Source organism: Vicia villosa, linkage group LG3 (genome assembly GCF_029867415.1).
Source record: "Vicia villosa cultivar HV-30 ecotype Madison, WI linkage group LG3, Vvil1.0, whole genome shotgun sequence".
Classification (NCBI taxonomy): Eukaryota; Viridiplantae; Streptophyta; class Magnoliopsida; order Fabales; family Fabaceae; genus Vicia; species Vicia villosa.
The window spans coordinates 198,023,869-198,047,926 of NC_081182.1; the positions used below are offsets into that span (position 1 = coordinate 198,023,869).

The 24,058-nt window shown below is 33.9% G+C and overlaps 1 protein-coding gene and 2 long non-coding RNA genes across 21 annotated transcripts; 2 read left to right on the forward strand and 1 right to left on the reverse strand.

Moving 5' to 3' along the window:
• Positions 1 to 985: 985 nt before the first annotated feature.
• On the reverse strand, positions 986 to 10,102 carry LOC131593230 (uncharacterized). The gene is made up of 3 exons (XR_009280801.1): positions 9,971 to 10,102; positions 5,946 to 9,864; positions 986 to 1,749 (listed from the first exon to the last, which is right to left on the reverse strand). It is a non-coding gene; the product is annotated as an uncharacterized LOC131593230 (long non-coding RNA).
• Positions 10,103 to 11,551: 1,449 nt separating this feature from the next.
• LOC131593234 (uncharacterized) lies at positions 11,552 to 15,543 on the forward strand. Of its 14 annotated transcripts, none has more exons than XR_009280816.1 (9): positions 11,552 to 12,494; positions 12,594 to 12,670; positions 13,310 to 13,480; positions 13,564 to 13,659; positions 14,015 to 14,074; positions 14,192 to 14,270; positions 14,379 to 14,509; positions 14,757 to 14,839; positions 15,002 to 15,543. It is a non-coding gene; the product is annotated as an uncharacterized LOC131593234 (long non-coding RNA). The 14 variants fall into 14 exon arrangements; XR_009280823.1 differs by having other exon boundaries at positions 13,406 to 13,480; XR_009280819.1 differs by having other exon boundaries at positions 11,552 to 12,346; positions 12,436 to 12,494; positions 12,594 to 13,480.
• Positions 15,544 to 16,537: 994 nt separating this feature from the next.
• Positions 16,538 to 23,633, forward strand: LOC131593231 (putative disease resistance protein At3g14460). 6 transcript variants are annotated; one of them, XM_058865528.1, is made up of 6 exons: positions 16,538 to 20,524; positions 20,629 to 20,752; positions 21,235 to 21,294; positions 21,397 to 21,656; positions 21,803 to 21,913; positions 22,294 to 22,654. In XM_058865528.1, exon 1 carries the CDS (start codon positions 16,743 to 16,745, stop codon positions 20,508 to 20,510), a length of 3,768 nt encoding a protein of 1,255 aa, XP_058721511.1. In that variant the 5' UTR covers positions 16,538 to 16,742; the 3' UTR covers positions 20,511 to 20,524; positions 20,629 to 20,752; positions 21,235 to 21,294; positions 21,397 to 21,656; positions 21,803 to 21,913; positions 22,294 to 22,654. The 6 variants fall into 6 exon arrangements, with proteins under 6 accessions (XP_058721511.1, XP_058721512.1, XP_058721513.1 ...); XM_058865529.1 differs by having other exon boundaries at positions 21,397 to 21,641; XM_058865530.1 differs by having other exon boundaries at positions 21,397 to 21,628.
• The last annotated feature ends 425 nt before the right edge of the window (positions 23,634 to 24,058 follow it).

The following is a 24,058-nucleotide window of genomic DNA, read 5'->3' on the forward strand; positions in this document are numbered from 1 at the left end:
ATAAAACAACTTTCTAGTGAGTTATAAATTGTTTTCAGAAGCTATCAATGATCCTATTTCTTTTCTCTTTGTAGTGTAATTGGTGTGTGCGATTTCTTGATGAAATAAAAGGAATTTGAATTTTTAGAAATTTAAGTTTTTAATTTATTTTATGAGAGATCACTTTAAGAACACGAGGTTGTTTTGGATCCACAAGTACTACTACTATCTTCTAGTTAGGATGACTTCTGACCAACCAATCCTTTGATACAGGTTCCATTGTTGCCTCCTAACATACATGATTTGTTTGTAGCCACTAATTGGCTTAAAAGTCATCCTTAAGATGATTTTTGCTACTATGTGTCGACATTGAGCCGTGTTAGCAATATGAAGAGAACATGGCACATGTCTACAAATACTTGAGTGGCCATAAGTTAAGCACTAATTTGAACCTTCCTATCTCATTTGGCATCCAAGTGAGTGATCTACAAAATGTGTGGTGTACATATGCACTCTTATTGAGCTTATTGTCCTTGATAGAGATATCAAAAGGAGATTTCATGTGATCTCTCATCTCATGGACCCCATCATTTAACAACCACTTCTCAACAAAATAGATTCCAAGAAACTCTTGAGACTATAAATACACTACCCTCCTTCATAACTATCAAAACTCATTCACATACTCAACCATCAAAAGCATTTATAAAATCCCTTCTATCATGTGAAAAGTGAAATACAAACATATGTAGAATAGTCAGTAACTCAGAATATGTCATGCTGCAAAGTTATAGAAACTTTGTACATTGTCATGATATATGAACAGTATCGGTGTTAAGTTGCCCCAAATTAATCACTCCTACCATAGGATGTTTGATTATTTTTTATGTGGTGATTAGACTGAAACTTAACAATTTCTAAATATTAGAAACAATTAATATAAACACAAACTACACACTTATGTAATGGTCAACAAAGGTAATTTATTTAAAGTGTGCTTACGCAGTATCTTCCACAATATAGATCTTCGGTCTTTGCCCATCAACTTGTTCTTCTTGTTCCTCATTAGAAATTGCTTGGTCCCCCTCTTCTTGAATGCCCTCTTCTCTGGAGTGACGGGGAGGACTTTGTAAAACACGATGAGTATATCCCGGGGTAGGAATGAATCTGAATTCCTCAGAAGTCGGGATTGATGGTTGAGGCTGATCAGTAGGTGGCGGTGTTGGGTTTGTCTGAATTGGTGGTGGTGTTGGGTTTGTCTGATTCGTTGAAGTAGGATGGGAAGGAGAGGGTGTTGGGGTTGTCTGAATTGGTGGTGGTGGTGGGTTTTTCTGAGTCTTTGAAGTAGGGTGGGAAGGAGACGGTGTTGGGGTTTTCAAGGTCTTTGATGGAGGCTGCCAAGGTGGTGGTGTTGGATTTGTCTGAATCGGTGGTGGTGTTTTAGTTGTCTGAATCGGTGGTGGATGTTTTCTCTGAGTAGGTGGTGGTGGTGGTGGTGGTGGGTTCTTTGAACCAGGTTTCATATGGACCATGCAAGAATTCTTTATAGCAATACTTCCAGGTGGAATTTGTTGTTGACGGCATAACCTGTCAACAAAACTTTTGTACACAAGTAACATTATGAATAACATTAGCAAAAATGCACCAAAAAATATTAAATAGCAAAGAAACCAACTAGTGAAAAGATAAAGCCATCTTACTTAGTCGTGCTCGATGGTGCTTTTCTCTTTCCGTTTTGTCCAGTCATTTGAATAGAAGCTAACTATAAAGCTGCCAACAATAAAATTTTATATATAACATTTTCACATATCACATCATAAGTATACACTTAGTATATCAGATCATTAGTATATCATAACATTTTCGCAATAGGAACCACAATTAAACAAGTCCTATAATTAAATTAAATGTAGTAAATAGAATTGCGACAGCATGATCCACAATTAAACAAGTCCTACAATTAAACAAAATTTAGTAAATGGAATTGCGGCATCAAGTCCTACAATTAAACAAAATTTAATACAAAGAAACCAATACATGAAAAGATTATGAACTACTTATCTCTCTTAAAATGTCCTTTCAAATCTCTACTAACCAACAAAATAAAAATATAGAAACACAAGATAAAAGGTTCTCTTAATCTTGAGTCATTGGTCAGTTGTCATTGTTATCTCGACCTCGTCGTCAATTAACCCCCCATCGGCTAAACCACGTATTTGTTCAACTTCTGTAATAGGCACAACTGGTAACATATCTTCGGATTGATAAGGTATTTCATCCACGGTGTTGTCTATCTCGACATAACCCCTTGGTTTTGTGGTGATTCCTGAACACCATCCACACATATTTCTACACGTTTCTGGATAAGGGACATAATACACCTGTTTTGCTTCTTGTGCAAGAATGAACGGGTCATACTGACGATATCGCTTATTCATCTTAATGTCAACAATATTGTACTCAGTAATAACTTTTGTGCCACTATTATTTGTTGGATCAAACCAATCACAATAAAATAGAGCAATCTTGTTGCTAAAGCCAATGTATTCCAATTGAAGGATACGTTGGATGATGCCATAAAAATCGTTTTCTCCTCCATTTGTAAGACCTTTAACATATACCCCACAATTAGTAGTCTTTTTACCATGACTCCATTCTTGAGTGTGAAACTTGTACCCATTAACAAAGTATATGTTCCATGATGTTGCCTTCGGATTAGGACCAAGAGCTAATGCCTTCAGGTGTGGACTAGTTGTTCCATTCCTCTCATCGTTCACCTAAAAAATACATCTAACCTTAGAGATAGTTTATTGTCAACCACATAATATAAATGGTGAGAAATATACTAACATAGTCCTTTAGCCATGAAGGAAATTGCTCGTGTATAAGACCAGAAGCATCATCCTCATTGATAGAATGATATTGCATGAACATTCTGACACCGGCCATTAAATTTATGAGTATATATTTCCAAAAGGGTTGACAACAACACAGTTGTATTACAAAAATGTACTTACTCGAGATACGGTTTAACCTCGTCACAATTGATTAGGACGTGCACGTGAGTAGACTTCCATTCCTTATCAATCACCCAATAGTCACGAGATTTTCCACTAGGATGGCCACATTTGCTAAAAATTGAAAGTGTTGGTTGGGAATTCTCATGATCTGGTCGAGGATCATTCCTTAAACTTGTACTTGGAAACAAACTAAAGGTCTTGAAATAGTGAGAGAAAAAATGAGTAGTTTCACGGTGCAAGTAGGCAGTGCATATTGAACCTTCAACCCTAGATTTATTTTTCACCGAACGCTTGAAGTCTCCCATAAATCTACACATTAAAAGATTAAAAGATGTTTTTTAATTAAAATAATCTACAAAAGTTAAACATCATTTACCTTTCAAATGGATACATCCAACGATATTGCACAGGACCACCAAGGATTGCTTCATTAGGTAGGTGAATCGGGAGATGTTCCATTGAGTCAAAGAAACCTGGAGGAAAAATTCTTTCAAGCTTGCATATGATGATGGTAATGTTCTGTTCCAACCTAACAAGGTCTTCCAACTTCAACGTATTACAACACAAATCTTTGAAAAAATGACTTAACTCAGTTAGCGGCTTCCATATCTCGGGAGGCAAGGAACGAAAAGCAATTGGAAGCAAACACTCCATGAAAACATGACAGTCATGGCTTTTCATCCCCTTCATCCTACCCTTGGTGACATCAGCACACCTAGAAAGATTCGAGGCATAACCATCGGGCATTTTTAGTTCCTTAATCCATCTACATACTAACTTTGCCTCTTCAGATGTCAAAGAAAATTTTGCCTTTGGCTTAGCCATCTTTCCATTAGGTAGAGTAACCATATCTAAATCCCCGCGTAAACAGTTAAGAGGTAAATCCAATCTTGCTTTCTCATTGTCCTTTGTTTTGTAGGATCATTCATGACAGTGTAAAACACATTATCAAATACATGTTTCTCTATGTGCATCACATCAAGGTTGTGCCTTAACAAGTTGTCCTTCCAATATGGAAGATCCCAAAATATACTTCTTTTGATCCAATTATGTTTTTTGCCATACCCTGGAAATTTGGAGGCCCAATCACTGTCTGTAACTTTTGGAAAATCACGAACTGCTTCCCAGACATCATGGCCGGTAAACATATATGGTGGTTTTTTTTTCTTAATCGTGTCTTTTGCAAATATTTTTTTACTTTTGCTAAACGGATGATCCATTGGTAAAAACCTACGATGACAATCAAACCAACAACTTTTTCCACCATATCTTAAGGTGAAAGCATCTGTACTGTCCATGCAATAAGGGCATGCTAATCTACCTTGTGTCCCCCATCCAGACAACATACCATATGCTGGAAAATCATTGATCGTCCACATTAAATGCGCTCTCATTACAAAATGTTGTTGCATAGAGATATCATAAGTCACAATGCCATCTCTCCACAAGCGTTGCAAATCATCTATCAAAGGTTGCAAGTAGACATCTATTTTAGCTTTCGGATTGTACGGTCCAGGTACAAGACAAGTCAAGAACAAGTATGGTTTGGTCATGCACATTTCGGGAGGGAGATTGTAGGGTGTGACTATTATCGGCCAGCATGAATATGGAGTACTAGAGGCTTGAATGTAAGGGGTAAACCCATCCGTACATAAACCCAATCTTACATTTCTTGGGTCACTAGCATAATCGGGATAAACTTCATCGAAGTGTTTCCATGCTTTTCCATCAGATGGGTGACGTAAAATATTTGGATCGCTGGGGTTCTCACGATGCCATCTCATTTGAGCTGCATATTCCTTTGAAGCAAAGAGTCGTTGTAACCTAGGAATGATCGGAAAATAGAACATTCTCTTCACTGCCACATCTTTGTATTGTCCCATTCCACACTTTCGTGGAACATACCTAGCAGCTCCACAAACTCTACATTGAGTTAAAGTTCTATCTTCTTTAAAATATAATAAGCATCCATTCACACAACAATCAATTTTCTCAACCTCTAATCCTAACTTAGACACCAACTTCTTCACTTGGTAATATTTTTCAGGTAAGCATCCTTTAGTTGGACAAACGTCGATTAGCATTTGGGAGAAAAAATCCATGGCCTTTTGAGGAACATTCCAATTAGACATGGCAGCCAACAGCTTAACTGAAATAGATAGTCTGGATTCAGAAGCTCCCTCATAAATCGGTTGGTTTGCAGAGATCAATTCATGATAAAATTGTTGAGCTTTTTCATTTGGTACCTCACCCTCACTAACTATTTCGTTTTCCATATCAGCATTCACATTTGGGGCATTAACAGATGGCCTAAAAACATCAGAGATCATTTCATTCATTGCATCAAATTGTTCTTCATCACCTGTATTATCTCGACCAGCATTCCCGCCGCTACTAGAATGACCATCAATGTCCACACTTTGATCCGCTTCTCCATGATCAATCCATGTATAATAGTTGGGCAAAAAACCATATTTGTACAAGTGATGTTTGACCACATTAGGCGTCTTCAAGAGAATGGAGACGCATTTTACACAAGGACACCTTATCCCCCTCGTCTAAAAATTGTGGTCGATTCATGGCTTTATTGACAAAATCTTCAACTCCACTAACAAATTCATCTTTCAAACCATACCTATCGGAGTTTACTCTATCATACATCCAACTTCGATCCATTGTCTACATTAAAAACAAACATAAGTTTATCTTTTCCAAAGAGATTTATCTATTTCTCAAAGTACTAAAGATTAAATCCAGGGAACCCTCTTTGCGTCAGAAATGAATACAACACGCAACCAACACAATTTGTACATGAAAGCAATTTAAAAAACTACATACTAAAACATAGTCAAATATCTTATACAAGTTTGTATGGTACAATAGCAAAGAAACGATGACTATCAACCGCAGTAAAGAGAATCGAAACTAAAACATAAGAAATCTAACCGTGACGATGATGAAGTCCTTGTCGATTCAGACGGAAGAAATCGAAACTCCAATTTAGGGATTCTTTTCAAAAAATGCAATTTGTATAATACAACAAAATTAAAAAAGTCATGTGACTCGTTATAAAAAAAAGCCGTAAAACAGAATTAAAAAAGATTCAACCACCAGTCATAGTGATTTCCAAATCACTAATACAAATATTTTCAACCCAGAGTCTTGGAGATTATGTTGTCATTCTAACAACATGATCACACCATATTGAGATGAATTTTCACCACCAGTCATAGCTAATTCTTTTGGAGGACTCTCTTAATTGCTTTCACTTGTTTGAATTCAATATTGAGATGAATTTTAAATTTCCACAACTAAAGTTAGTAGAAGTTCTTAGTGCACAACTGGGAAACCCCCTGTAGGACTATAACTAAGAGAGGTGGAGGCATTGTTGTGAAACTCAATATTCGATGATCTTAGCATGGATTGAAAGGTCCTACTTAAAATGCAAAATTATACTTACTCACACATATGTGTGTTAACATAAAAATATATTATTAATATCATAATAAGTTCATATAATTTATTATTCAAAATCACCCTAATGAATAGGTTATCTGATTTAGTTTTTATTAGCATTATCTTTACAGTCAATATTAATTTTTGACAAGTGATATATGATGCACACATAATATACCATGCATCAAGTTTTTAGATGTCACTTGTAATACATTAATGACAAAAAATGTGTGTAAGTGTGGTGTATAAACAAAATCAATTTTAGCATAAGCGTATAACAAAATCATTATTTATTTAACCAGATGTGTTATTGGTTATTATTTACTACCTTCGTCACTATATATAAGACCCCTTTAACTTATTCACAATGACTAAGAACGTTGGTTAAATTAGCTATCGATATTAAATGTTAACAATTTATAAAACTTTTTCATAATTTCCCTTAAGTTTATTGGGACTTGTATCATCTCATTCTTTACATCTAACTGTTCACCTACATAATACATAATGGGACTCATCGCACTGCATTTCCCTCAGTCCTTACAAGATAGAGGTTTTAAAGTAATCAAGGGTATTACAATACAAAAAAATTAATGCAAGAGAGAAATTGAAGGGGGGCTTATAAATGGAGACAAACGAGCTTCTAGAAAGGGTTTTGTATAACAGGGCAGAGGTAGCGATTAATCCAGTACTGTAATATATGGATAGATAAGAAACAACTTATAGATGTTGCTTTACTTGTGTGTTTCCACTGACAGAACAAGCAGGAAAGTATCACCAACTGTTGTTCGTTTTAGATGAATTGTTCAGTCATTTTCAAAATTAGTTGAAGATAATACCACCCTATGTTTTCCACTTCGTTTTTTAATCATAATTTTATTGTATGTGCAAAACGTCTTTGTGTGGCTTTTGTAGAGAACTAGAAGGTTAACAGATAAGATATTATAATTTACTATAAAGTTATTTGTGTACAACATTTGGTCCTGTTGTACTGATGCCCTTTCCATATCACATATTTTAGGGATCAATTTATTGACTATTGGTTTCGAGGCAACATGTTAGCTAAAGATTTACCGACACAAATATACACTTTACTGAAGCAGCCACATCAAACATACCTTGTACAGGTTTGCTTTGTTTTATAAGTTGTCTTGCGCTTACTCCTAAAGTACTTTGCTGTTTCACTCTCAAGTCTCGGTCTTAATTACTAAGGGCTTACTAAAGTGCTATATATAATAGAATTAAAATCTGAAATGTGTTTGTTTTCTATTTTTGATGTAGGATGATTTCAAACCTATCTTGAGGGAACTATTGTCCTCTCATCCTGGATTGTAATAAGTTCAAAATAGTAATCAACTCAAAACAGCCCCATAATCTAAGTTCATAAACAAGAGTTCCAAATACTAAAACAAGAATTGTAATAAGTAAAAAATAGTAATCAAATCAAAACAGCCCCATGAGCCAGCATCAGTTCAGCATTAACAAATACAAAGCATGGAGCTTCCAAAACAGCCCCAAACAAACATAAATTATCAAGCCATGTCCAGATAAAATTGATACCTCGAACAAGTCATACGCATACCATTCAAGTCATTTTTTCATGCACAATTCAATTCCAACTTATTAGATAACAACCAAGAATTGTATAGGAAAGATAAGACAGAAAAATCACGAAACTGGTACAGAATATACTTCTGTTTGTTAGGATAGGGATGACCTCATCTAAGAGATGTTAGGAGTTCATTTTATTAAACTTGTGTAAACTAGAGAGTGCTCTGGTTTAAGTGGAACAGAACATGATGAGATCGATGGTTTGTGCTTGCAACCACAAATGTTTAGAATAGTAAATGAAAAAGAAAGTATGATTTTATTTAATAAAGGAATTAAAACAATAACACTTATAACCACCTTATTTTCCCTCAAAATCAAATACCCCTTCCCATAACATTGAAATACTGGTTAACTGAAAGGTCTCCATAATGCAACTGCCTATAACCAAAGACTTTGAATCACAAGTACATTAAAATACTAATGAATTCTTTTGGACGTACAACTATCCAGTTAGAAATAAAATGAATTACAACTACCCAGACAGATCCTTTAGTCCCATAATAACAATTATTGTGATGCGCTGATCCTTAATTGATGGTCTTTTCCACTTATATTTCAAAACACACATCAATAGAATCATTGCTAATGATAGTAAGTAATCAAATCGATATCAGGCACACACAATCAACATCAGTTTTACAAACATGCATAATGTGTTTTAGAGGATGTCAGTAAATAAAGTTTGAAAACCAACTTGCTTATGTCATAAAAATATTGCTGTAATGCTTCCTAAAAAAACAAAAGTATTGTTGTAATGCAAAATAAATTAAACCTACAACTAAATAAATAGATCAAGACGAGAATTCATTGGTATCATCTTTTGGTACGACCATAACAAACTCACCTAATTAACAAATAACCTGATGTCTGTACTCTGTAATAGATCAATTGCTAATTAAACGGATGTCTGATTATGTAATAGAGTTATAAATACTCATTCGGTTGAGTATGGTAACAGACTTTATCACTTGAAACTATTCCAAAACAGAAATTGATTCTACTCTCTTTCAGTTTTCTTCAGTTTCTATGTTTCCTTATAAATACTCATAGTATATGAATATGAGTGTGATTCAATCCAAATATATCTATCATGAGTGTGATTCAAACTTGTCTCTCAGGTTTTTTTTCATATAAATATCTTTGTTTCCTCTCAGTTTAAGTCAGTGAAGCAAGTACACATGATAAATACTAAAAAAACATACACAAATCATATACTAATAGCATTGTTTTCTGGTGTCTGTCATATCAGTTCGCAAAAGTTGTTAACATTTTGTATACTAGTGTTGAGTTGCAGCAATAGAAGTGAACAAGATTTTACTTTGAAACTAAACAAAACAATAAATTGAAACCTTGAGAAGAATCAAATTGAGACAACTTATTGAAACAACAGATCAAAACCGAACTAATTGAAACAAAGAATTAAGGGAGAGAAGAAATGTAATTACCTGAGAAAAGAGAAAGGTAACGAAGGGGTGCAGTTACCGTGCATAGATAAAAATCTATGCACCGTGCATAGATTATTATGGACCCTTGGATCATTAGATCAAATTCTAAAGATCAATTGTTATTACTCAATACTTAACACTCACTACTCAAAACTCAATACTCACCACTCAATACTTAATACTCAATACTTAATATTGGATTAAAAACATGATCCAATGGCTTAGATTGACTTATGCATGGTGCATAAGGAAAATCCTTATGCATATTAGCCAATGCCGTAACGAAGGGTCTGGTGAGCTGATTGGAAGAAACTGAACCCCGGTCACGTCGTTACGGCTCCGGTCACATTCAACTGCAATACCATTAAATCATTTTGAGAAAGCGATGAGAAATCGATTTTGAGTAGCGATGAACTGAAACGATGAGAAAGCGATGAATATGAAGCGATGAACTGAAACCTGCGTTTGAGGATGAACTCTGCGTTGAATCTGAAGCGATTTTGAGGATGAACTCTGCGTTTAGGGTTTTTGTTTTTCTTAAGGTGAACTGAAACCTAAACGAAGAAACTGAAGCGATGAACTGGGTTTTACATGATTTAGTTTTAATTAAAAAAATATTATATAAATTATATTTTAATTCAACTTTAAATTAATGTAATTAATTTGGTTTTTAGTTATAAATTAACTTTTAATTCAAAATTATAAATTTACTTTTAGTTATAATCTATAGTTATACTTTATAAATGTTTTTATAAATTAATTTTATTTTATTAACTTTTAATTATAATTTATAAATTAATTTTTAGTTATAATTTTTAATTTATAATTAAAATTTTTAGTAGTTTTAGTTTTATTTATAATTAATTTTAGTAATTTATAATTTATTAACTTTAGTAGTTTTAGTTTGTTAATTCTTAAATTTTATTTTATAAATTATACTTTAATTTTAATATATATAATTTTTAGTGGTTTTTTAATTTATAGTTAAAAATAATTAAATAGAAAATTATTTAACAAAACGAAACTGGTGGGGGGAACTGAAGTTATTTCGCACCAATATTAGCGTCGGCCTGGACCGCCGCTAACTAGAAAATTAAATAATTATTTAAAATAATAAATAAAAGGGAGGCAAACGAAACTGGTGGGGGGAACTGAAATTATTTCGCACCAATATTAGCGTCGGCCTGGACCGCCGCTAACTAGAAATTAAATAATTATTTTTAAAATAATAAATAAAAGGGAGGCAAACGAAACTGGTGGGGGGAACTGAAATTATTTCGCACGACGTAGCGTCAGCCCGGACCGTCGCTATGAGAAAATAAATGGTGCACCGACACTGTCAATTATTTTTACACTGTCAACCAATGACAACTATGTATCCTGCCAACTATATATATTAACGTGAATTAATAGTATATTAGAATATTATATTATTTATATATTTTAATAATATATTTCAGTTTAAATAATAAATTAATTTTAAAAATTAAAATAAGTATATTAAATATGGTTGAATAATACTCGAGTAAATTCTATTTGAAAAATAAATATTAGTTATGTAATAATACTATTAACCATTAAGCTAATGGTGATTATGTGTCAAAAATTAAAAGCTAATTGCGATTCCAGTTAAACAATACTAAAAATAATTTCTCAAATGCTTCAAGTTGAAACGATAGAGCAAAAACGCCTACATACTTCAACTCAGCCTTACTCTTACAAACGTATGGAGTTCGCTGAAAACAAAACCTTCGTAAAAGAGAAATCTCGAAATCGCTCAAGCATCGTTCACGTTTGGAGTTGACAAAGTCATTACTCATTCCACCACGACCAGTCTTCTTCACAACTAAGTATACTTTTAAATCTCTTGTTAGTTGTAATTGTAAATTGTAAATATATATTAAAAGTTAAGGTGGTGTATTTCTTATTGTTTTTAATTTTATTGATTTATTAAAAATAATTATATATTTAATTGTTTATTTTGAATTAAAATAAATGATATAAATTATTTAATTACCGATTAAACCTAGTTATCCTCTTTTTGTTCTTCTTCACCCGATAAACCCCAATTAGTTTAGGGTTTTCATCTTCATCGTTACCTCAGAAAAACTTCTCCAAATTCTAGCAATTCGATTCGAATTTCGCATACAATATCGCGAAAACAGCACCGTTTTGGATCCATGTGTTGATTTGCAGATTCGAAAATGACACGGGCTTATACTATGAAGGGGAAGAAGCGAAAGAACAAGGAAGTGTCAGGGAAGTACAATCGTGAAGAAGATGAAGAAGAACTAGTCCAATCAAAGAAACCAGCGATTCAGAGAAGAACCAACGTCGGTAGTTACAAAAACTGAGGAAAGTAGTGAACTTGCAGGTATTTCAATTGCTCCTTCATTTGAAAAACCAGTGATAAAGCGGTTGTTATTTTCATTCTAGTCTTTTCATATTGTTAAATGTGTTTAAGAATTACTTCTAAGGTTAGATATATGATTGATTGTGAACTATGAAGCACAGACACATAGACACAAATTAAACATAATCACAAGTGTGTTGTGCGGTTTCGGTCCGCGACACTGACACATTTTTTCAGAGGCGTCGGTGCTAGATAGGTTTACATCAATGGATATTTTTCTCTAGCTAAGTTATTATACTTTTTGATTTAAGTTCTGATATATTTAGCAGATGCTGCAGTATAACTACTGCAAGGAGGTTAATTTCTAAATTGTACTTCAATGCTAATTTTTCCAGCATTTTGTATATTTTGATAGTCCTAGTTGTATTTGTTAACAAAATCCAACTACACAATCTTCGGGTCCTCGTTGTCGGCCGAAATAGGTAAGTCAATTCATCTCTACACAACTGCCTCTAACACTGTCAGTTATAATAACTCTAATCACGTGCGTGTGTGTGTGTGCGTGTAACAGAGAAAAGGTGAAGCTCTCGTTGTTTTTTTGGATGACCGGGTTTAAGATTGGTGATATTCGTTAAGTGTTGAATTGAAAAAGCCAGCTTTGGAGTTTTGTGTTTTTGGTAATATTCCAAGAGAGGACTCTTCTAAAATTCTGCAATGTCCTTGCCTTAGGTGCAGTGCAGGGCAGACTCACTTTCAATTGTCTTCAACACTAACCTCTTCATCCTCTAAACCACTCATGTTCCCAGGTAAGTCATCTTCAGGTGTGTGCATTACATCATTAACTGGAGCCATCTGCATATATCAAATACAATTTCCTTAAATATTTTCTAACATCTTTTTAGCATATACAAAGTTTCAATTTCAAATCACTTTAATGATATTACCTTCACATTGGAAAGCTGCTGAAAAAAACTAGAATGTTGAAATGAACCTTTCTTCTTTTATAGTATGAAGAAATTTTCATAATTGTTTATAGAATAACTTTCTATAATGGTTAGGTTGTTAATAGATATTGTCATACCTATTCTTATCCTATGTCTGTTATGAATATCTCATTCACACCAAGACAGTGTTGTCCTCACCCTTGTGTATATGAATCTTAATTATTATTGCCTCTCTAAGATTAAATGGTTCTATTCAAACATTTCACATGAATAACTGTCGAGATCCAATAAAAAAATGCATAGACAAAACTTGTGGGGTGCCTTGTATCTAATAAAAACATGCGGATCTTGAGTGCATGAGTTTAAAATAAATATAATGATTGAGGGTATGATTAACTAGCATATGACCTTAGACTTAAAATAAATATTCTACAATTATGCCTGTGATGCTTGCGTGATGCTGCTCGGTTTGAGTTATTGCATTACGTTTGATTTACTCAGTGCGTCGATGTGAAGCTGCGAACGAAAACTTAATGCGTTGATATTGAACCATGGCTTGTTGCTGAATCTGATGTTGTTCGAATCTCGTTTTGCAAGTCTGAAGCTTGAATGGATGTGGTTGAAAGTTGTTATGATGCTGATCTGAGTTGTTGTGAATTTGTGATGATGAAGGTTCTAATTTGTGAATTGTTTTGTGTGTGTTGGTTTGATGTTAAATTTCGGGCAGTGTTGCTTACAGCTTTATTCTGTTGTAGGAAATGAAAGCTACCGTTGTTGACAGCGGCAATGGAACCGAGACTGGACATATCATTGTGACTACTATTGGTGGTAGAAATGGTCGGCCAAAGCAGGTATACCCCCTTAATTTGGAAGCTATCAATGGTTTTGAATTAGGAATAGCTGCATTTCTCCTTGAAGTTAAGTATTGAAAAAATGAAACAAATCTTAAACATTTTGGTATTATGCCTGTTCAACTTCCTGCTGACTAGAATCTATTTACATTGACTAGCATATGACCGATTTCATATGTCTAGTGATTGGCAAGTATCTTACTAATTGTTAATAAGTGATGATGAGATACCTATTGAAAAGGGTGACAATTTCATATGGTGTGGTTTTATCCTTTTATCCTTAATTGTCGATATTCTTTCTCAATTTTGTTGAATTTTTACATTGAATAGTTTTGTATATTTCTTAATGTTTCAGACTATAAGCTATATGGCAGAGCGTGTTGTAGGACATGGATCATTTGGAGTTGTCTTCCAGGTATCAACATGGATCCTGTTGATTCAATCATGACATGTGTTACTTTTGTCACTTCAACATAGTAGCATTTCATGGCTTACACGGTAATATGTTTTATGCATACTATGTTTTATGCAGTTGTTTTCTAGGTCAATGAAATGAGAGATAGACCTTCATGCAAAGTTTCTCAATGTTGAGAATGTACTTGGCTTACACGGTACTGTGTTTTATTACAAATACAAACGTGATAGATATACTTGTTGTTTCACTCCATCAATTGTTCAATTTCTAACACAAGATTCTTTCTTCGGCTTTGTTGTTGCAGAGGCTCTTCGGAGATAAATAGTAGCTTTGATGAATGTAGAAGGAATCAATAGGGAACTTGTTGCAAGCCATCTCCACATTACATTTTCTTTAATATTGTTATTTACAAATCTGTTGTTGCTAAAGCAGCTGGTATAATCCACTTCTAACCCTGTTTTAAAATTATTTTTTTCTTTGAATTTTTTTCTGAAAATTATAATTCTTTCAAATAATTTACCCAAATTTTGTATTATTTCAAGTTGCTAAGTTATATGAGTGAATAAAACAGTGCATCTGACAAACTGGCCTTAAAGTGTGTATACCAACCTTGTTTAGTTGATTAACTTGAAATTTTGTATAGCTTTTGATTTGGCTGAATATGAGTATTTGTTTTTGGCAGTATGTTTGGATGGACCATTGCCTGCTTATCATTTCAACCGTGGATTCGGATCGGGAGCAAACAGCTGGCTTGTTAATTTAGAGGTATCTCATGATCTTTCATATTATTATATAATAGTATGGTGTTTCTTATAGGTTTCCTCTATATGTTTGTATTGTATACCCAGATAAGATCTCATATAGAAAAGTTTAAAAGTGTTTTTGGGAACACATGTTTGATGATATTTATGTGAAATTCGGTGGCAGGTGGATCATCAAATTTCATGGAGAAGGCGATTCCTTTTATGGGAATAATGAGCAATAATGCTCAAGAGAATCCAGATTTTTCATCATATAAGTTTCCTACAGAATGGCTGGCCATCAATCTCACTCAGAATTATGATTATTGTTGTGGTGGTTTGGAGGCCAGATACCCGGTGGTACCGTATCTTACTGTTTTAATCTGAATGTGAATCAAGCTAGATCTGAGGTGAAAAATTCTGTCTGTTGGGGATTTCTCATAATCCAACTGTTCCGGGAGAGGACGAAGCTAGTAGTCCAGTAATGAAAGTGATCAAACAAATGAAGTTGGCGTCGATGAATTAGATGAAGAAGACCTTAGTAATAAATTCTGATTTGTACTGTTTTTCTTGTTGACTTGGTGTATCTTTTTAACTTAGGTGGACAAATGATCATTAGTAGCTTGGTTCTTTGAGTCATTTTTAGTAATGCGACTATCTAAATTCTTGTTACCAACTTTGTAGCAATTTTTATAGTAATAAGTTGTATATGAATTTGTCTTATTTAAATTCAAAGTATTTTAAATTAAATTTTAATTTTTATATTATGGTTATTTTAGTATACAATTAATAACATTTTCAATTTTCAATGAAAAATAACATTTTTAGGTTTAAATTTTCATGCTGATTTCCTGCGGATTTAGCTGCGGATGTTTCAAATTTCCTGCGGAAATTATAACCCACGAGCTGGGGACGAAAAGTCGCAGGAAAATCCGCTGGTAACGTGTTTCCTGCGGAAATTAAGCTAAAATCCGCAGGAAATTCGAGTATTTTTAGTAGTGTAACTAACTCAATTAATCACTATAATATGCTTCAAAGCTGATTAACATTAGTTTTGTTTTTGTTTGTTAGTTACTCTGAATGAAGTAAATGCATTATATGAACTCTATTTAAAGTAATTTTGTTTTTGTTTGTTTGTTACTCTGAATGAAGTAAATGCATTATATGAACTCTATTTAAAGTTAAGCAATTCCAACGAACTTTTATCTCAGAATATATACATCTCCCAACATTTTCATTAAAAAAATTAAATTAGTAGTTTTGAACGAATGAAATATTAAAAAAATTGTGATAACCTTGAGTAGGGTTTTGAATTAAATTAGTTTTAATTCAATTGAGTTGAGTTGAACTAAAATTGATTCAACTGGATTCATTTTAAAAATTTTACTTTTTTATTGTTAACTATTTTAAATTAAATTTTAATATTAGATTAAGTTTATCTTGTGAATATATGTATACTACAAAATTTTACATTCCTTAAAACCTTTCATTTTGTAATTACATCATTTCATAATGTGAACAAGATTTTATTTCTTACTGGCATAGGGACAAGAAAGATAGAGACTTGAGACCTAACAATGAAAATAGGATAGATATTTTGTTTGCACATTTATTGAAGGATGACTGACTACACAAAATAAAAGCATTCGACTCAAATAATAAGCGAGTCAGTCAACTTCTGTATTATTATATATGGTTAGATGTTGTACATTTATTATTTCTATTTACATTTAGATGTTGTATGACAAACTACACTGTTACTATTATTGAGTATCAATCATTAGGCAGTAATAAAAAAGTAGTTGACACAATCAATTCACCATCCAAAAAGTAGTTGAAATATCTTTCTATAATAACTCTTGTGAACCTGCATTTCCTTCTTCTACATTGCATTTTCTGAATCCAATCTTACTTTGTTGAACTAAGTCATGGCGGCTATTGTTGGAGGAGCACTTCTTTCAGCTGCTATGGAGATGTTGGTGAAAAAGATTGTTTCTCGTGAATATGTTGCTTTATTACGGAGGACTGAGCGTGACGATGAGTTGTTGGAAAAGCTGAAGATAACACTGCTGAGTCTTCAATCTGTACTTCATGATGCTGAGGACAAGCAGATCACTAATCCTGCGGTCAAGGAGTGGCTGAACAGGCTGCAAGATGCTGTCTTTCAAGTTGACGATTTGTTTGACGAAATCAACACTGAGGCTTTAAGGCGTCAAGTGGAAGCTGGCCAGGTTCTTAAAAAACTTTCTTCTCGTTTTAAAAGGTTTAATAAAAAGATCAATTATAAACTGACAAAGTTATTTAAAACACTAGAACATTTGAGAGACCAGAATCTTGGACTGAGAGGTGATTCCAACTGTGTTTGGAATGTAACTCCTACAAGTTCGGTTTTGGGAGATGAATCTGCTATTTATGGCAGAGATGATGACAAAAATAAATTGAAAGAGTTTTTGCTGTCAGAGGATGGTTGTGATAGTGGAAATAAAATAGGAGTGATTTCCATTGTGGGTATGGGAGGGTTAGGAAAATCAACATTAGCTAAACTCCTTTACAATGACACAGAAGTGAAGGATACATTTAAGGTGAGAGGATGGTCACATATTCCAAAAGTTATGGATGTTGTCACTGTCACTAAAATCATTCTTGAATCTGTCACTGCAGAAACAGTTGATGAGACTAACTTTGTTAAACTCCAAGAAAAATTGCATAAAACTTTAAGTGGCAAAATGTTCTTGTTAGTATTGGATGATATGGCACATGAAAACTATCTTGATTGGAATAGTCTAAGTGATATCTTTAATGCTGGGCAAATAGGAAGTAAGGTCATCATCACAGGTCGAGATGAAAGAGTTGCACTACCCACATTTAAATCTCTCTATGTCCACCGTTTAAGCTCTTTGGAAACTGAAGATTCCTGGTCTTTACTAGCCAGGCATGCATTTGTAGAAAGAAACTACCAACAACACCCCGATCTAGAAGAAATTGGTAGAGAAATTGCCAAAAAATGTGGCGGTTTACCATTAGCTGCAATAGCACTTGGGGGTATTCTCCGGTTCATGTCACCGGATCGTTGGAGTTATGTGTTAAACAGTAGTATCTGGGAACAGACAAATGATGCCGTGCAGCCAGCTCTGCTATTGAGCTATCGTTATCTTCCAACTTCTTTAAAAGGATGCTTTGCTTATTGTTCAATTTTTCCAAAGAACTCAATCTTAGTGAAAAAGATGGTGGTTCAGTTGTGGATTGCCGAAGACTTAATACCTCAGCAGAATAGTGAAAAAAGTTGGGAAAAAGTAGCTGAGGAATACTTTGATGAACTAGTTTCGAGGTCTCTTATATTTCAACGGTCCATTGATGATAAGTCAAAAAGTTTCATTGGTGATGAAAAAGCATGCTTTGAAATGCACGACCTCATCAATGATTTGGCTATGACAGTTTCATCTCCATTTTGTTCTAGGTTGGACAAACATACGCCAACTGAAATGGTTGATAAAAAGGTGCGACACTTGTCATATGACAGATTAGAATATAACTCATATGATAAGTTTGATAAATTGCATGGATTAAAAGGTCTACGAACCTTTCTACCCATGTCTTTGAATGATACATGGGTCGACAATTCCGTCTCGTCGAAGTTATTTTCTGACTTGTTGTCGACAATGACGCAATTACACGTGTTGTCACTTTCACACTATGAAAATATCACTGAATTACCCACCTCTATTGGAAACTTGATATACCTGCGATACTTGAATCTCTCTTACACTCGAATTAAAAGGTTGCCTTCAGAAACATGCAAGCTTTACAATTTGCAGACTTTGTTGTTGTCATATTGCTATAAACTCATTGAATTGCCAAAGGACATGGGGAAATTGGTGAAACTACGCCACCTTGACATCAGACGCACTCCATTGAAGAAAATGCCTGCACAACTATCTAGACTAGAAAATCTACAAACATTGTCCGACTTTGTTGTAAGCAACACTAAGGACGGTGCATTGAAAATTGAAGATCTTGGAAAATATCCCCATCTACAGGGAAGTCTTTCCATCTCACAACTTGAAAATGTAACTGACCCATCCCATGCTTCTCAAGTAAACATGGAGATGAAAAAAGAAATTGAAGAGTTGGAACTAGGATGGTCTTACAATGCTCTTTCAAACTCACAAATAGAAGTACTTGAACGACTGCGTCCATCGACAAATTTGAAGAGTTTGACCATCTCTGGATTTGGTGGAGACAAATTATCAAATTGGGTGGGAGATCCTTTATTTGTAAACTTGGTGCGTTTGATGATCTCTGGATGTAAAAACTGTTCAAGGATGCCATCCTTAGGGAAACTAAGTAATCTTAAAAAACTCTTTATTAGCGGGATGCAATCAATAAAGAGTGTTGATACTGTGATCTATGGAAGTGATTCTGCTTCATTTCAACCGTTCACCTCTTTAGAGACTCTGAGATTTGAAGATATGCCACAGTGGGAGGAATGGAAGTTGATTGGAGGTACATCTATTGAGTTTCCTAGTCTTATACATTTGTCTGTACACCACTGTCCAAAACTCAAAGAAACCATACCTGGCAACCTTCCTAAGCTTGAAAGATTGTCACTTGAAAAATGTCCCAAACTTGAAGGGATGACACCCATCAATCTTCCTTCTCTTGCCAACCTTAACTTAAAGGATTGTCCCTTGTTGATGGGGTCAAGACATTCTATCACAAACCCACCATCTAACGTATTCAGCCAATTGGTGATTTGTCTCAATTCTCTTCAAAAGTTGACCTTATACAGAATTCCATCTCTAACATCCTTTCCGATAGACGGTCTTCCCAAAACCTTACGATCTCTCTATATTGATTATTGTGAGAATCTAGAGTTCCTTTCTTATGAATCTTTTCATAATTACTCATCACTCGAGGATTTGAATATATCCAGTAGTTGTAATTCAATGACATCATTTATCTTGGGCTCTCTCCCTGTCCTCAAAAGTCTATATATTTACGGATGTGAACATTTAAAATCCATATCCATAGCAGAAGATGCATCGGAACAAAATCTAGTGTTTCTTAGAACCATCATAATAGAGAGTTGTAATGAACTAGAGTCGGTTTCCTTAACTGGATTACCCATTCCTAAACTCACTCGTTTAAGTTTGTGGCGTTGTAAGAAGTTAAGTTCTCTATCTGAATCAATAAAGAATCTAACTAGCCTTCAACATATGGAAATTCTTGAGCTTCCAAATCTCCAATCGTTTCCCATAGATGATATGCCTATCAATTTGTGGGAACTGTCGGTCGGCAATGTTGGAGGGATTTTGTGGAATACAACTTGGCAACATCTCACTTGTCTTTCAAAGTTGTCTCTTTATTTTGATGATATTGTGAAGGGGGTGATGAGAATGCAAGTTCCATTTCTACCCACTAATCTCGTTTCCTTAGTGATCTCTGATTTTGAAGATATAGAATGCTTGGATGGGAAGTGGCTTCAACATCTCTCCACTCTCCATAAACTTGAGATTTGTAACTCACCCAAGCTCAAGTCATTGCCAGAAAAGGGGGAATTGCCTTCCTCTCTTAAAGAACTATATATCAATTTTTGTCCGTTGTTGAAAGAAAATTTGCGGAGGAAGAAAGGGAAAGAGTGGCTTAAGATTTGTCACATTCCCAAAATATTTATAAACTGGAAAATCATCGAATGAGTTGTTACATCAAGGTGAGTAACCAAAATACATCTTTCGTGTTTCCTGTTATAAATATCATCAATAAATATGTTTAATTTCAGGTGTTTATGGATATAACATTTTCTTCCTAATCTAGGTTTTGGTTTCATTTGGGGTTCAAATTGAAATTAAATGCTGAAAAGGATTGACAATTCCAACAAGATACAAGTCACATTCTGAAAGAGGATATCATAAATGGGTTGCTCAACAAGTCTAAAATTGTGAGTTCTAATTAACTTTTACTTTATTTTTTAATAGAATCAATTCCTGAGGTCAAGTGTTTATACTTTTACGTGAACAAATGAACATTGAGTATGTTTTATGTGACTATTGCTTGCTTAATTCCCCAAGTTATACACATGATATTAAGTAGTAATAACTAGTATATCAGGGAAAAAAAAACTAGATTAGAGTTGCAGTCTAATAACATGTATTGTCTCGACGCCATCATTTATGCTGCATTGAATTTAAATCCATTAAGCAACATTCAGTTAGATGTGTTTCTGTAGACTGATTTTGTGTATTGAATATAGAGAGTCTATAATATAATTTGGTTATCTGGTTACTCTGACATTTTATTTTTGTTTGCCTCCATAACTATTATGTTAAAATTTCGTCCGTCGTGTTTTTCGATGTATACTTTTCCCCTTAGATTCGTTATGGGATTGATTGTTATGTTTAATAATATATTTTTGTTCACAAGGTTGATTCAAAGATGAAGGAGATTCAAAGAGAAGAAACAACAAAACAAGAGACAACAATTGTATGTGTTTTCTCAATCTGTTATGCATTACTTCATTTATATTTATGTTGTCTACCCATTACAAGTAGTTTCTTGCTTAATGAGGGGATATTCTTTGTCCAGGAAAGAAAGGTTTTATGAGCTTGGAATAGTATGGATGTCACAAACAAACAATATTGCAAGAAAGTGTTTGTATCTCCTCTGAGGCATTTAACCAAATGTTTCACTCTCCAAGGCTACAACATGGCTGTGACTATTTTTTTAAGAAGATATCAATTTCCATTTGATGTATATTTGTTTACACAAGTTCCATGTGTTGTTAAAGCCAAAATGAAGACTATTGCCACTAGTGCAAGTAATACATGAGGGTTGGGAAGTGCCTAGTAATTTTTATGAATTTTTTCCAATACAACAATAATTATGACTTTTTATCCCTTCCTCATTTTTTCATGAGTTGTCTCTACTTTAAGTTTATATATTATATGTTACTATTACTTATTGCAAATTTATCTTCTGTTTTTTTTTTCAGATTTTGGAAATGAAAGGCGTTTGATAAAAATATGTTGGATTTTGGCATCTCTTGTAGTAGGAAGGAGTTTGCTAAAGAGATGATGATTTTGGCACATAAATCTTGAGAATGGTTAGCTCTTCTCTTTTATTTTTGTTTCGAATTGGTTAACTTACATCATGCACTGCGTGTAAGTAGATCAAAACTGAACGAGTATCAATTATGCTTGTACCTCTGTTTGGATATTTCAAATGTGTTTTTTACATTATTCAGTTAATTTCAATTATATCTCCAACTTTACAAATACCAACTTAATGTCACTTAGGAAACTATTTTAGTCACTTAGAAAACTTTGGCCAACTTCATCATTAGTGCCTAATAACTCATCCATTCTTAATATTATTTGCTTCTGGTTACCACTTTGTTCAATTATAAATGAACACCATAAAGCTTGACACAATATTTCCATTTTTTAATGTTAATTAGCTTTGTGTTTGCTCAACTGAATGTAGATTCTTCCAATGGTTTACCCTACAAATATGAATGATGTCAGAAAATTTCCATGCCTTTGTAGAGAGATCATCCACATCAGTCAAGGAATAGAAGAGAGCTAGTATCTTGGAAAGACTCGAGAGTTTAGTTGAGCACAACAACAACTTTAACTAGTTTTGTTGGAGACACTACAACACCATCTTTTTATTGATTTTTCTTTACTGACAAGGGAATAGGTTTCTCAAGTTCAGCTTGTTTGTTAAATTGTAACATGTAAAACATATAAAATTGATTAATACAACGGAACTACAGCTACTCTGTAGTCGGAGACGTAGGCACAATTGGCCGAACTTCGTTATCAAATATCGTGTGTTCTCTTTATGTATTTTTTTCTGTATTTATTTTCTTTTGAATTGGAATTGTTGTTCTAAGGGACAAGTACCAGCATGATAATGAAAGGAATGTTTTCATAGTATGGACTGGTAAACATGCTACAGTTAGATTCATGTAGCAGGAGCTATTCCATTGATAGGGTTCTTGAAATTAATCATATGTGACAATCAAGGATAGTTAGAAATAGTAGATGTGGATGGAAGTTCACGTTACGTACAACTACGGTTGAAATGCAATATTTATTTAACTCATGTGAAGTGTTAATGTCCATAAATTGTTAATGCCACAATCCCTAATGAGAAATGGAGTTGTGAATGTCCACTTAGTCTTCACTTTGAAGATTAATTGTAATGGTGATCCACAAACCTCGAGGAGGGTATTATTTGTTCCGGAATCATATTTGCATACAGAGATTGCATTAGGATTGTGTTTGCATTGTCATGATGTTTGATATTTTGAGAACATGCCAGCATTTAGGCCTTATATATGAAGTGATATGTGTACTTTCTTTGTGAATTTTGTACTTTCTTTAGATCATGATCCCCTATTTGCGATTGTGGACTTTGGGAGATGCTCTCAGACAATATTTGCTTGCTGCTTGGGAATTTGTTGTATTATCATGTAGTCACACCTATGTCGGCCGTAATGATGATCTCAAAAAGGAACAATGGCTTTCATGTAGGAATTATACATTGGTAGGTGTTCCCTGTAACTTCAGTTTTGATAGTTCATTCATGCTTTATGAAATGGACGACCATTGTGGAATGAGAGTTGCAGAGACTAATGACCATGGCGTTACTATAGAAGTTGTTAGGCTATATGTTAGGGAAGAAAATATTTGCATGGTTCAACAGTTTGGTTGCATGCAGCTTCATTAAGTTTGTAAATCAAAGCCTATATAAAGGCATCCAAGCTATGCTTTGTATATTATTAGGTTTGTAAAATCAAATACTAGTGAGAAATTTCATTTGCTCTTGCTTTCTCTCTGCTTGTGTATTTCTTGTTTCAGTTTAATATATGTCCCTTGATGTCAAATTATTGTTAGAGCAATGTTAGGTTTTTCTAATGTGAGTGTAAAAAATACTTTGAGTGTGTGAGAAACAAAAGAGTTTTTTGTTGTGTAAAAAAATATTGTGACTATTTTTCTGAGAAATATTCGACAAGTAATTACATTTTTGTCTGGTCCTGTGCAAAAATAAATGCAGAATTCGATTTTAGCTGATGGAAACTTTTGATGACAATACATCTAATAGCTCACAATGTTTGGACATTTGTGGATTCTAATTTACAACAAAGACTAGATGAAGTATCTCGTAGAAATGACCAATTGACACTTTCACAAATTCATCAAGAAATAGATTACTCAATGACTTGCGTGCCATGAGAGATTGG

Coding starts and splice junctions, on each gene's coding strand:
- LOC131593231 (XM_058865531.1), top strand. CDS start 16,743: ATGGCGGCTATTGTTGGAGGAGCACTTCTTTCAGCTGCTATGGAGATG.